This window comes from Myzus persicae, unplaced genomic scaffold (genome assembly GCF_001856785.1).
Source record: "Myzus persicae strain clone G006 unplaced genomic scaffold, MPER_G0061.0, whole genome shotgun sequence".
Taxonomy (NCBI): Eukaryota; Metazoa; Arthropoda; class Insecta; order Hemiptera; family Aphididae; genus Myzus; species Myzus persicae.
Window position 1 is genome coordinate 4,554 of NW_019100774.1, and position 15,885 is coordinate 20,438.

Genomic DNA, 15,885 nt, shown 5'->3' on the forward strand with positions numbered 1-15,885 from the left:
CCTAAGTACAATATATATTATAGGGAGCTAAATACACATACAGTAGAAACCGTTTATAATGACACCGGTTGTAGTGACTTAGATTGAAGGTCCCGGCAAAACTCCTATATTGTATGTACTAATTTGTATCGGTTATAATGACGTCTGTATAATGACTATGCGGATGTTATGACGGTTATTTTTGATTTTATTGGAAAAAAATTTTATCTATAATGACTTTATTTATTTTATAGAAAGTCTTATAACAACCGATAAAGCTAATTTATCGTTGTTTTGTAAATTTCACAAAAAAATAAACCACTCGTAAAATACAATGGGTTTTTGTATCGGAAGTATTGATAATATAATGATTTTTATTCGATTAACAGTTGTATTTTGAGGTTATGTGTTTTTTGCCTCAGTGTCAGTCTGTGTAATGCTTCTCTCAACTTAATAAATATGTGTTCGATACTAAAATAGTGTAATTACTTAATATTTTTCCTTTAGGTTATGGACCCAGAACGTTATTAATTACCTATTATAGTTATGTCTAAACGAACTGAAGAGAAATGCGGAATATGTCAATTTAATGGACAGAACTACAGAAACTAGAAGTTTCGGGTAGAAACTTTGCTAGAAGAATTCGGGGTTAAGGAATGTGTTGATAATACTCCTCCGTCAGATTCAACAAAACTGTCAGCTTGGAATAATAATGACAAGAAGTGTATGCCATTATTGGTTCAATGTAGAATACATATGTATAGCTGATACTCATTTAGAGTATGTTAGAGGTAAGACATCAAAGGAAGCGTGGGATTGTCTTGCAGCAACATTTGAAAGAAAGGGAATTGCTGGACAATTATATTTAAGAAAAAGATTGTTAACGTTAAGGTTAGCCGAAGGTGATCCTCTTGAAGAACATTTTGTTATCTTTGATTCACTTGTACAGCAGTTGAAAATAAGTGGTGCAAAATAAGATGAGATGGATGTTGTATGTAATTTATTATTGACGTTACCATCTTCATTTGATAATGTTGTAACAGCAATTGAGACTTTATCTCCAGATAAACTAAAAATTGATTTTATTAAAAGTAGATTATTAGATGATGAAGAAAAGCGTAAGAACAAATCCATTGATAGTTCAGATACTCAAGAGTTCAATAGCTCTAGTAGCATCGGAAAGGCTATCTTTATAGCTGATAAGGAAACCCGTCAAATTCGTTGTTTTGAATGTGGTGATCCTAACCACAAAAGACCTTACTGTCCAAAACTAAAAGCCAAAAAGAAGAATTAATATTATTTAAACAGCGCAAACACAGCAGACGCTGATGAACACTCGGAAATTGCTTTTGTGGCTGATTCAGGTAATATAAGTTCTAACGATAATTTAAAATGGTTTATTGACTCTGGAGCTACAGATCATTTAATTAATACTGAAAATTATTTCAACAAATCACATTTACTTGAAATACCTATTGTTGTAGGGGTAGCTAAAACTGGGCAAAGCTTGACTGCGACAAAAATGGGTTATATTAATGCCATTAGTATTATTGATGGTAAAGAAATAATGTGTAAAATAGAAAAAGTTTTGTATGTACCTGAATTGAGACACAATTTATTGTCGGTTGGAAGGCTAGAAAATGCTGGTTTAAAGGTTATTTTCAACAATGGTTTTGTAATGGTATATAATAAGCTCAATAACAAAAACAATTTGATTATGAAAGGGTCAAAAGTTGGGAATTTGTATGAACTCACATTAAACTTAAATCAAAATATGTCATTTGCAAATTCTAGTTATTCAAATACTATTGATCTCTGGCATAGAAGACTTGGGCATTTAAATTTTCAAACACTAGAAAAGCTGCCTGATATTGTGGATGGTATTTGTATCAATAATGAAAAGTACAATGAAATATGTGAAGTCTGCATCAGTAGTAAACAAGCAGCATTACCATTTTCTGGAACTAGAGTGCGAGCAACAAGACCATTAGAACTTATTCATTCAGATGTCTGTGGACCAATTGAACCTCAGACATGGGATAATAAAAGGTACTTTGTTTCTTTTATTGATGATAATACACATTTTACAGTAATTTATCAATTGTCAAAGAAAAATGAAGTTTTCAATGCATTTAAACAGTATGAAGCTAATGTTACAGCACGTTTTGGACAAATGATATCTCGTATTCGTTGTGATAATGGCCGTGGCGAGTATTATAATAATAATTTTAAAAGCTTCTGTGTTCAAAAAGGAATAGAATTAGAATATACAGTTCCATATACACCACAACAAAACTGTGTTGCTGAAAGAATGAATCGTACCATTATGGAAAGAGCTAGAGCATTGATTTTTGATTCAGGTATAAACAAAGAATTCAGGGGCGAAGCAGTATACACAGCAGTATATTTAATAAATCGATGTCCAACTAGTGCATTAAAAGACAAGACGCCTGCAGAGTTATGGTATAAATCTAAACCAACTCTTTCTAATATACGACTGTTTGGTTGTAAAGCATTCTTACAAATACCAAAGCAATTAAGAAAAAAATTGAATTCAAAAACTGTTCAATGTACTATGGTTGGTTATAGTCTTACCGGCTATAGGTTATGGCACCCTTAAAACAGACAATAGTACTTGGTCAAAATGTCATTTTTGATGAAAACACATATAAAAATAAACCACCAGCAAACCATCGTTAACCGTATAGTTCTAAATAATGATAATATTGATAAAAGTGAAGAAGAATCGAACAAACAGGATGAGTTAGCTGAGGAACTACCTAAGTTTGAGGAGGATTGGGATCAAGATATAAAATCAACAGTTCCAATCAAAACCAGAAGTGGCCGCCAAGTTACTAAACCAGCAAAATATGACGGTTATGTTATGTCTCATTTAGTATTCTCTGCCATTGACTTAATTGATGATGTACCAAAAACCTATTCATCAGCAGTTACAGGTGTTCATGCTAATCAATGGAAAAATGCAATTCAAGATGAAATTGATTCTCTTAAGAAAAACAACACATGGACATTATCTCACCTACCAAAAGGTAGGAAAGTGGTTGGTACCAAATGGGTTTTTAAAATCAAACGTGATTCCATTGGTAGTGTTAAGAAGTACAAAGCACGACTAGTTGCACAAGGTTTTCCTCAAAAAGAAGGAGTTGACTATTATGACACCAACAGTCCTGTTGCAAAACTAACAACTCCACGCACACTAATTTCAATAGCAGTTCAACGCAATTGGTTTCTCCAACAATTAGATGTCAAAACTGCTTTTCTTTATGGAATTTTAACTGAAGATATTTACATTGAGAAACCTAAAGGTCTTAATTATAATTCTGATATGATTTTGAAATTAAATAAATCATTATATGGATTGAAAGAAGCTTCAAAATGCTGGCATGAACGATTCGATAATTACATAGCCAAATTGGGTTTGAAGCAGTCTAATTCAGATCAATGTCTTTACATACTAAACAATAGTAATGCTCATGATATTATTTATCTGTTACTATAATATGTAGATGACATTATTATTGCTGATTCAAATATGTTTAAAATTGGAGAAATAAAATCCTATTTTAAGGAAGAATTTGAGATGGAGGACAATGGTGACCTCTATTATTTTTTGGGATTGAAAATAAATTATGACAAGACTGTTGATAAATTATATATTAATCAAACACAATATTTGGAGGATGTACTGAAGAAATTTAATATGGATAATTGTAATACAATTTCAACTCCCATTGAGTCAAAATTAAATATTGAAGAAGATAATAAACAGGAATGCAACCAACCGTATAGACAACTTGTGGGTAGTCTCATGTATGCAATGTTGGGGTCACGCCCAGATTTAAGCTATGCTCTAAACTTCTTTTGTCGTTATCAAAGCAAACCAAATGAATGTCATTGGAACCATCTTAAAAGAGTTTTGAGATATGTTAAAGGAACACTAAATAATGGATTGTGTTTTCACAGACAGTCTAATAACACTGAACTAATAGGTTTTGTTGATGCAGATTGAGCATCTAGTACAATCATAGATAATAAAGAATGGATAGGCCATGTATGCTTATCGTTGAGGAACGAACATGAAATAATTTATGATAAGACCACAGAATATTCTGTTGATTATTCTGTGATAAGACCGCTATTAGAATGAGAAGCATTGATAAAATCAGTCCTTCTCTCTTCCCCATTCCGGCACATGACCCTCTATTTGGTTAATATAGCAATGGCCTATCCATTCTTTATTATCTATGAGTACAATAGACCGAAGATCCAAAACCGGTTATTTATTCAAAGTCTTTAATTGTTTGGTATCATGGAGTACAAAAAGACAGCCAACTGTTGCTCTATCATCCACTGAAGCCGAGTATATGGCGGTTTCAAATGCAACTTGTGAAGCAATATGGATTAGAAAACTGTTAAAAGATCTTGATGTAACAATTTGTGGACCGGTGATCTTATTTGAAGACAATCAAGGAGCAATAAATCTATCATCATCTCAAGAACTACACAAGCGTAGTAAACATATAGACACAAAACATAATTTTATTCGTGAAAAGGTGAAGGAAGGACTCATTGAACTAAAATATATTCCAACATCAAATCAATTAGCAGATTTATTAACTAAAGGCCTAGGAAACGAACAATTCAAGCGATTATTGAAAATGATCATTGAATGAAAGAATTATTGTTATTATTCGATTTATTATTTATTATAAGATTATTAAAAAAAAAAAAAATTATAATTCATATAATATATTATACATTGTTTGTTAAAATATAATGATTGTTATTCGATTAACAGCTGTATTTTGAGGTTATGTGTTTTTTGCCTCAGTGTCAGTCTGTGTAATGCTTCTCTCAACTTAATAAAAATGTGTTCGATACTAAAATAGTGTAATTACTTAATACTTTTCCTTTAGGAAGGATTGTGAAAACGGCGAAGTTTCATACTGGAGATGTGAGGAAGTTGAAAAATGTCGTGGCAGAATTAACTTAAAAAATGATTTAGTTATTAAAGATTCTTCATTCAGACATATACATGTCCACAATCCAGCTAAAATTGAAGTCAAAACTTTAACTGAAGTAATGAAAAAAAGTGCTTTAACTACTCAACACAATCCAAGTAAAATTATTAGTGATATTATAATAACAGCGTCATCGAATATAATTCAAGGCAATCTCACAAGTGTATAAAATCTTAAAAGAATTATTCAGTGAACTAGGCAACGTAATCAACGTTCTAGATCTAATCCACTAACTTTGAAAGATTTAGGAGAAATACCAAACATGTATAAACAAACAAACATTGGAAGTAAGTTTTTGTTGTTTGATAATTACAAAATTAACGGTCTTACAAAGAATAGAATTTTAAAATTTTGTACAAGTGAAGGATTAAATTTAATGTCTGAATCTGAACATTGGTTCGCCGACAGTACTTAAAAGCGCTCCTTCTATATTTATACAAATATACACAATTCACGTATTGAAATATAATACTAAAATACCAGTAGTTTTTGCATTATTACCTGATAAAAGTAATGCAACATATTCTTATTTAATCAAAATACTATAATCGCATAAACCATTAAATCCTAAAACTATTATGACTGACTTTGAACAAAGTGCAATATTGGCATTTAAGGAAAATTTTCAAAATATAATTTCTCGTGGTTGCCACTTTCACTTAAGTCAATGTGAATGAAAAATATCTAACTGATGCAGAATTATGTATTCAATACAATTGTTACCAGGCTCTTGCTCATGTACCAGTACTTGGCAAAGACTAATAATTCTGCCAAGGTTAATTTATTTTTATGAATAAATATATCTAAAATGTATTAAGTATGTTTAATAGATTATTACATATTATTTAGGTTGGAATAGTGGTTTTAATAATTTACTTGGATCGTGTCACCCAACACTTTGGAAACTCATAGAAGGGTTCAAATAAGAAATATTGCAAATTATTTGAAATATAATATAATATCACTACAATATAATATCTAATATAATTTATCACTACAGGTATAAATTGTAAATATAATATAATATCTTTTATCTTTTTTTATATTTAATTTGAAGTATGACTATGTTTGACTTATAATATTAATAATTTTGAAATAATATACTTTTTAGATACCTAATATAATTATTTTAAAATAATATACTTTAGCTATTTTGAACATTCGCTATTATGGCTTTAAGATATTTTATACATAGCTATTTTGTAGTAGCTGTTTTGACATTCGCTTTTTTGGATTCCCGGTTATTACGGGTTACCAGATCAACATTATTGGAATATGAACGTTAACAAATAAATTACATAATTAGTGTTTTTATTTTTTACTGTCACCAGCTGAATTCAAATTAAAACCCTCAACATAAGCTATGCTTATAGGGGACTTTCCAATCTTTATTACTTTATTTTATACTTCAAAACTATAAATGATTCTTATTTCTTGATTTGCAAATAATAAATCATTATTATTATTATTATTATTAAAAATAGTAACAGTATTTGATAGAATGAAAAATCTAAAAATGATAACTTACCGGTATAATCTTTCAATATGAAGAACAAAAGTATTTAAATCACATTCAGGAAGCTACGAGTTTGACATCAAAATGGATGGTAAATGAGCTGATAAATAAATAAAATATTTTGTGAAATATTTTCATTAAATTTATTCAATGCTATGTAAGAACAGATTTTGATTAGCATATGATAAGATAAATCGATAAATATTTCTATAGTTAAGGCATTTTATTTACATCTAATCATTATTTTTCATAAAAAGGCAAGGAATCTACGAACAATATTTCTAGTTTAGGCTAAATTTATTAAATAGAATCAATATTTAAGTTCCTATATGTATAAATGTATCATTTTAGGATTTAGTGTACTTCTATTTCATTGTACACTACATTGCCAACCGGTGTCAAACAAATAAAACAAATATTAGAGAAAAAAGTATTTACCATATAACTAACTTTTATAAAGTAATAAAAATTCCTATATAACATGGGAGGCCAACAATGAGTTTCAAACCGCAAAATTATAATGAAAAATAGTATGAAGAGCAGAAAACGGAATAATATTTATTATTATATAACTAAAAATGTTAAGACAAGGGCCACACTTTGGAAAACCCTACCATAAAAGCCCTTCAGAATTAATATAAAATAATGTATTTGTGTTTGATACATACCAAGAAATCTCAATAGATATAAGGGACCATACAGATAACACCAAATTTTATTTCGACATAGAATTTTATTTGAAGAAATAGGTGATATTTAGTTGATTGTTCCTTCTTTGCTGAAAATATTGAATGCCCTTAAACAGACAATGTACATACATAATTATTATAAAAATTGCTTATTCATTTATTTCAAGAAGTTAAATAAGTTCATAATAATTAATAATTATAGAACAAAACTCTAGAAATTAATATTGCAGCAAGGCAAATTATATTCTCCGATAATATAACTGATGACTACTTCCACTTCGAGCAATAAGATTGTGATGGGATTTGCAATCAATGTAGTAACAATTAAGTTTTATATTTCTCTTTCAATGTAATTTTATTGAATATTACTTGATTGTGCATAGATTTATAATACACTAAAAAAAGCTTATCCAACATTTTTATTTACAAGTAAATGAGAACTTTTATTAAGAATAGCATCATACATTACCAGATGAATTTAAGACTTCCTCATTCAGTGACCTACCCAATTTACACTTTCAACAACTACTATACAGCAAAACAATTACCTGGTTTGATAAATATTCATTAAAATAATATAATTCATAAGTTTTCAAGACACCACAAAGAATATTTTTGAATTATACCAAAACACTTATTTTATAATATAAATATTTAATTTTATCAAAATTCAAACTTCAATTCTTATTTTAAATATTTAATTTCGTCAAAATTTAAACTTAAAATGTCCAAAAAAAATTTATAAATATATTTTTAAGATTTTTAAATTTTAGTAATTACTACATATGATAGGAGCATTGCATACATTTTCAACTACAAAATAGTTGGTTAAATTGTCATCATTTTTTTTTAAATTATGTAAACAATTTTAACTTTAAACACTTATAGAAACAATAGTGATTACGTATTTTTGATATTTGTTGTATGCGATACACTTTATGAAGAACCTTGTATAAAGATTTTGAATCAAAGCTAAATAATTTTATTATACTGAAATTGTAAACAAACTAAAAAAAAATGAACATATAAAATATCTATAAGTACTTAACTAAATATTACAGATAAATTTTAATTTAGAGCTCTTTAAAGTAGTAACTAGGTCTAACCAAAAATCATGTCAAATTTAAGATCAAAGTGTTGTTCTTTTTATAGAAAGTGTACACAAACGTTTGATAACATAATTGTAAAATCAATACATTTATCTCAGCTCAGATTCTTAAGTTATTAGTATTTTAAATATTTAAATATGAAAGTCATTAAATTATATCATTGAATTAAAAAACATGCTTTATTTCACATGATTGGTTTTGTACTATTAAATTTCTATATAATTTGAATCTTTTTTCATTAACGTATAATAGATGTTTGCTAACATAAGAGTTAAAATATTGCATCAGCGTTACACATAACATCGTTGAACTTTTCCTGAAACAAATATTGTAAAATTGTTTATCAACAATAAGTTTAGATAGTCATTAAATAATTACTTTTCGCTATCATCGTCAAAATAGGTTGACTGAGTGAAAGCGTATACAATTTCTGCCAAAAAATGTTTTTCTGGAAATGTTAATATCTAAAACCAAGCAATCAATATAACAGTGATAATAATCATAATATATAAAAATAAAACGTATCATACATTTTGAAATGTGTTGTTCATCACAAAATCCAAAAACAATGCTTTTTGTAAATTATGGGGTACAGCAATATTATGCAATTTGTCGGCAAGAAGCTAAAATAAAAATAAAATAAAAATAGATATCTAACTGAAATTCTTAACTTTATTTTTTATACTTATTGTAATACCTTTGAATGTGGATTGATGTTTGGGATAATATTTGAGATCTTATCTGTTTTTCTCAATGCTGGTTTTGGTGAAGCATTTTTTGTAGTATTAGATTTTTTAGATTTTTTTACTTTTTTTGATCTTTTGGCAGGTTTCCTACTTCTATAATTATAATAAATAAATGGTGAAAAGTGATGAGTAGTAATAATTCATTAATTTCTTACCGTAGCTTAGATAATAACCTATTCACAAGCTAAATTAATTTCATTCATCTCTAATACGTAGTTTTCATTAATCCAATCGTCAAATTTGGAGTTGAAACCAACAAAATGAAGAAGGTACTGGGTACTAGCCATAGTCATGCCTCTTTTTAAACATTTGGCGTCATATCGTATATCAGGGGTGGCCAACTTTGATAGACCTGCGATCGACCTCCGAGTTTTTCTAGATGGTCGTGATCGACCAAAAAAAAAAAGGTTGTCAATAAACAAAAAATATATTATATGTACAGGCGTGTTACACCACTTATTTTATTACTTTTTATTTACAATACAAATTCGCAGTTTAACACTATAACACTACACGTATTTTAATATATTTGATTACAAATAATTATCAGTTTATACGAACGCGATAAAGGCCATTAATAGGAAGTAATGCGGGCTATCCATTCTATAATACGATAGTTAATAGATATCAGTGTATAATCTTGTTTTTCATAGTTATTTATTGTCTTTTTCTAAATCTAATTTTTATATTTGTGGGATATACAAAGATACACAAATTGTTCAAAAATTTAAGAAAATGCGAAAGGGTGTCGCGATCGACCGGTTGGCAACCCCTGTAGTATATCATTATAATAAGCCAACACTTTGTCACCTAATTAAGAATAAAACATTACAATTTAGAAATAAAAAACAATATTTTATGTGTTTTAAACAATATTTATATGTGATTTAATTTAATTCATTATAATATTTACAATAGTCATATTCTAATGATTACTGTAGTCAGTGTTGAAACCTGCCTTAAGTTAGGTTAGAAGTTAGTTTTGAGCCTAAGAGAAATGCAACAAAATGAGAGAAATTTCATTGTATTTGCAATAAGTTGATAGATGATGGATCATATGTATTCATAATTAAGTATCTACGGGGCTCAATAATGAGAAATATAACAATTTAAAAGAGGCTAATTTACTTAATGATAATATTCAAATATTTGATAAAGTACACACAAAAAAATATTCCTCTTTATTCAGAAACAAGCCAATGCTATACGACCAAACAAATACATTTTTTTTTTTATCTATTTGCCAGTTATTTTGTAACAAATAGTCTTCCTGTTATCTGTTGAAAACTGATCATTTAAATATACAGTTTATTAGGAAAGTTTGAACACAAATTGGTTAAAGTTACAATTATAGATTTAACTTTAAATTGATTTTTGAATGATTTTATAAGAACCTATCTTGGAAGTTCTGTTTTTTTTATTTTTATTATTATTGAATACAACAATAATATTTCTTTTAATATCATTACACTATTTAATGTGATATATTTTAATTATACCTTCCTGTGCAACCTTACATAATCCAAGTTAGCCAATTTCGATAGAGTATCAGAGAGTAATTTGTTAGTTACTTTAAGAATTCAACAAACATTATCCACATGATAGACTAATTCAGACTGTTCATTTACATTATGACTAATCTTTAAGGAATCTATTTCTCTTGCATCTTCATACATTTGTTTTCAATATAAACTAATTCCTGGCTATTATATTAACTTTAGTTACCAAAATGTCTAATTTGGAGAAATTATCAACTTTATCAGAACATAAGGATATTGACTATTGCACTTCATTCAATGGATTAGCCAGCAAATTAAATTTATTGAAGAGGATACCATATCCGTCTGCATTGTCTCCATTTTATAAATGCATAACACAACAAATAGTATGTGCTAAGTTATTAATTTACCTAACTCTGTTATGTTTAATTTTAGAGTGAATTTTTTTTTCTATTTTAATTTAATAGCAAACAATTAGATAGCAATTCACAATTTTAAAATTCTCAGCATCTTGCTTTAAAATTAAAGAATAAAAACCTATGTCATTTACTAGATAATCTTTTTAATTCTAAATTTAGTAGAAGGTCAATTAACCCTAAAATTAGGAAAGTTAAAAGAATTATTCAGAGTGTAAAATTTGTAATGTTATGTGATTTCCAGACAGAGACAATGCATTCGGATATGATGCTCTCTGAACTTTATCAGAATAGACAATTAATATCATAGTAAAATCTACTGGACTAAATTTACCTAGTAAAATGCTCCAAATCAACAAAGTTTTGTGAAGACAAACACATATCACACACCCATTTACTTTGTTACTAAATTTATAAACAGTAGTGTAAACGTAACTAAATAACACTATTTTGTGTACACAACGGTTGAAATTCTGAACATTGGATGTCTTAGTTGGAGACCCTATTTCACAGTTGATTACAAACCACACAAGACATTATAGTAGAGAAAACGATTATAATGAGACACAATAAACCATTTATAAAATAACATAGGTAACAGACCGAGAATAATAGACTACTTAACACTATGAAAGTCAGATTAGAACTAAATACAATGAGTACTATATTATTTTAGTGATATTATAGATATTTTTTAGATAATAGGTACGTATATAAATATACCAAAAAATGTACTACACTGTAAATTGTTTTAATTAATAAAAGATATTCATTAATATTCATTCTTCCTAAACAAATTTGTATTATCTATTTAAATATTTGGTGGGAGTATTTATCCTAAATAATTTGAATCTCAATTCTTTTATCTTGACTAGCACACCAATGCTGCGACTTCAGTTGTTCACAATTATTATTATTAAAAAACAGTAGACATTCGAGATAAAAGAAGTCATTACGATATTATAGTAATTATTAATAATAGTCATTAATAATATACAAATTACAATAACTTATAATATATAAATTNAATAGTCATTAATAATATACAAATTACAATAACTTATAATATATAAATTACACATAATTAGAATAAAAAGTTGTTAAAGGCAGGATCTGCAATTGTCAAACATTATTATCTAGTCGTAAAGGCTCATTAGTCATTATCTATCTAATTGGTGGTGGGATGTGAGACGTAGAAGAGGGCACTAGAATGAGATGAACGATAATGAACTTTGAAGCAGATTAGAGAGGACAGGTAAATCGTTATTTTTGTTTAGCAGACCCACAATTTAATACCTGCTATACATCGACATTTGACTAAAGAAGGTAAGCAAAGGTGAGTAGCAATGGGCATACAATTATGAACAAGGTATCTTAAGTATAAAACTAGCATAATGTAGGAGTCTGAGTTGAACACACTCAAGTTATTTTGGATTTTAGTTATTATTTAGTATCTTGTAGGAGGATCTCGATCTACCTGTTACCTCACACAATCAAGGCTATTTTTTTATCTTAATACCTTCACATCATTAGCAAACAATATTATTTTTGAATATGCAAGATGCACTATTTACCAACAGAAAAAAAAACGAAGTGAAGATAAAATTGCTCGAGGAACACCAGACAAAGGCAGAGTAATTTGCGATTAAACCCATATAACTAACACACTACCTTGCACAATGCTGTTTGGTTGACAAATCTAGAGCTAATCCAGTATTGTAGAGATCCAGAAAAGCTTTAACCTGCACAGAACCTCTATGAGCACAATTCACTTGCATGCCAGTCAGCGTGAAGTCTGCCTCAAGTCAGCTTGGCAACAACTTGCTTTTGACAACTAATACATTAATTATATAGTTCACTAATAGCATATTATAATCACATAAATAACAAATAGGTACCAGCAGTTGAAACTTGTAAGATTTAATATCATATTGGGAATTCATTAGTAATGTCTACTGAATAGGTAGTTAACCCATTAGGTGCATGGCCAAGCAATTGGACGGGGGAATTGGCAGCATAATATCTACCAAACCGGGAGATGAACTTAACCGTACGGTTATTGTAATTAAACTAACCCTTGTTACTAACCCACGGCGAATTCAAATTTCCTTTTCCTATTCATTTTGTGTCACGAGATCAAAATATTAAATAAATCACAAATGAGTAATGACCGACACACGATATACCGACTCACAAGTACTGCAGGCAGCGGGCACACGGGAAATGTCGGATTGTATTGTCGACAGTCAACTGTCATAGCTAAAATGCGTCTCAATGCGATCATACCTAGTTATTTAGCCATGGATAAAACTACATATTTAAGATAAGAAAGCAGTAACATAAATCGTATGTCTGTTGTGCGCGAGTGCGCCGAGCGCGTCGGTCGATGTCTGTCAGGTCAGAGTAGAACTCAAGGACGTTATAAGCCAGAGGTGCAGTACTAAGGCTCCTTGGTGATCCCGCGTCTTATCACCACTTATTTCTCATCACTACGCGTACGGCACACACAAATGTTATTTTGTATTTTTCAAGATTTTCAAGGAGAAAAATTCGATACGTATCGATACGGAATAGTGACGTACCACCTCGTATCGGAGTCCGAGTCCGATACGGGTCGGTACGTATCGCTTGTACATTGCACGTGTAACATCTTGAACGCCCAAAATTGACCCGATACGTACCGATACACTCCAAATTCTTTACCACTTATTTTGTATTCGTTTTTTTTGTGCCATGTACGAATACGTCCTCTGTGAGTTGTTTTATTATATGTTCCATGCGTTCCGAACGAGCGCGCCCCTTCTACTCGCGTCGGTTTGAGGTTCGCGCTACGACGACCACGTCGCCGGCGACGGCACCAATCTAGCTTTTTTTGACGTACCATGTACCACCGCGACGCTGCGTTACCTCTGTGGCTCTGTTACAATCGTCGAACGATCCGGCCGCCATTCATACATGTGCCTTTTTAACACATTTTTGTTCTTTTATACGCGTCAGAATATGTACCGCGCTCGTTCCGATCTTTCTTAAACATTACTACACGTTTGTACTTTTTTCAACCAAATAAAGTTGTTACCGACTTATTCGCGTCTCACTACTCAACTGTGAATTGTATTGCTTAACAGCGTGGACATCATTATTGTGTAAGCGTAGAAACAACGTGTTAAGTCCTCAACCGTCCACGTTCCTACACTTACCAAAGCTCTATATATAATGGGTATGGCTATGCGACTCATTTATCAATATAAAAATGATACAACTCGGGCAATTTCAAATTCACAGTGATAAATGAGTCACAAAATGGTGGTTTAGCTACCTATTAGCTTTAATGCCGTAGCAGTACTTGCCGTCGTATGAGCCGTACTTGACAGTTGACATTTACATTTGTATGGTTTTCCATCACGCACTTGCTACACTGGTGCACCTAATTTCAATTTACTGCACTGGGCGAGTTTTTTGCACCAATATTAATTGACAAATAGTGAACGAATTTTTAAAACAATATTTTACTATCAGTCAGTATTATTTTGTAATAAAAAATATAAATCCTTAAAATGTTTGAAGTTTTGCGACATACAACCGTCAAAGTCATGAATAACCTTAAAGACATTAAACCAATTATATTTTATGTTTAGTGTATAAAAGTTTTAGAACGGAGAGATTCACTATGTAAAATACTGTAGAAAAGTTTGAAAAGTCAATTTTATTTCCTAGAAAAACATTGTATGAATCTTCGGTAACGTCAGAAAATCACTTACATTATGGTAAATTTACATTTAGCATAATACTATTCTTAATTCTCCAGTTTTTAAAATAAAATGGTTCAGGTTTTCTCTAAATACATTTTGCCTATGTGATATGTCATAATGATTTGGTGTAGGGTAATCTACACAATTTTGCATCAACAACAGAGTTATGGACTATCTTGTTGATATTTTAGCTTCTATTATAAATTTCAATGAAGGAACTCTCAATTAATCCATTGTTACTGAATCTTTATCAAATTTAGGCCTCTGGTCTTCCTGGATGCTTTGGTGGGTCTTCAATTCCCATAGAAACTCCTGCTCACTAACTTTAAAGAGCCAACATGCAATATGTGATAACAAAATAAAATGATTGATGTATTCACTGGTGCACCAGAGGATATCTATGGTTCAAGAGTATTTGCTCTATCAGACATTAATAAATAACTCCCTTTAATATGTGAAAATAAATACCATATTATTGAAGATTTAGCTTGTAGTATAAGATATAGGCTATTAGTACCATACAATAATTATGAGAACTTAAAAGACATCCAAATTCGTACTAGAGATTTAATTGAAAATTAATTTTTATGTTTAAATCCTGGTTCAGACAACTACTTCAGTTTGATATATACAATATGAACAAAATAACTAAGTTTGTTATTTCATGTTATGTAGGTATTAGGTACACGTATTGCGCATTGATATAGAAGATTATAATGAGTTGAGTGATCAAATACAACTGTTAGCAGATCTTGATAATTATTCAATTGATTTAGATATTGTCTTGAAAAAAAAAGGTCTTGAAAAAAAAAAGGAAAGCTAAACTCGAGATACTAAAAAATAGCTTACAATATTTTCAGTGCTACACTTTAGCTTTTCGATGTTATTATTCAATTTAAAAATGTATATTTCACCTTATAAATCATAATATAATATTTATAATAATAAATAATACTTAACGACCTATTTTTTTTAAAATCAGACAATGCTTAAATTGTATTATAAAATTAAAAAGATGTACATTCAAATTAATTGTATTTGCAAACATAAAAAAATAACAAATGTATAACTTAAATAAAGACTAGCTAAATTACCCGTCGTTGCCGGGTTACGGTAAAAAAATCAAATAGTTGAATAATA

General features: G+C 29.5%; 1 protein-coding gene across 1 annotated transcript; it reads right to left on the reverse strand.

Annotated features, from left to right (window-relative positions):
* Positions 1–8,500: 8,500 nt before the first annotated feature.
* Positions 8,501–12,774, reverse strand: LOC111042894. Its single transcript, XM_022327611.1, has 5 exons — positions 12,668–12,774; positions 9,033–9,174; positions 8,866–8,958; positions 8,714–8,799; positions 8,501–8,651 (listed from the first exon to the last, which is right to left on the reverse strand). The coding sequence occupies exons 1-5, from the start codon at positions 12,772–12,774 to the stop codon at positions 8,501–8,503; spliced, it is 579 nt and encodes a 192-aa protein (XP_022183303.1).
* Between the last annotated feature and the right edge of the window lie 3,111 nt (positions 12,775–15,885).

Bases quoted from the DNA above. Each gene is read 5' to 3' on its own strand.
- LOC111042894 (XM_022327611.1), bottom strand. From the start codon at position 12,774: ATGCAAGTGAATTGTGCTCATAGAGGTTCTGTGCAGGTTAAAGCTTTT. The intron at 9,175-12,667 runs GTAGTGTGTTAG...TTATAATTATAG, and splicing joins ACCAAACAGCATTGTGCAAG to AAGTAGGAAACCTGCCAAAA. The intron at 8,800-8,865 runs GTATGATACGTT...GCTTGGTTTTAG, and splicing joins TGAACAACACATTTCAAAAT to ATATTAACATTTCCAGAAAA.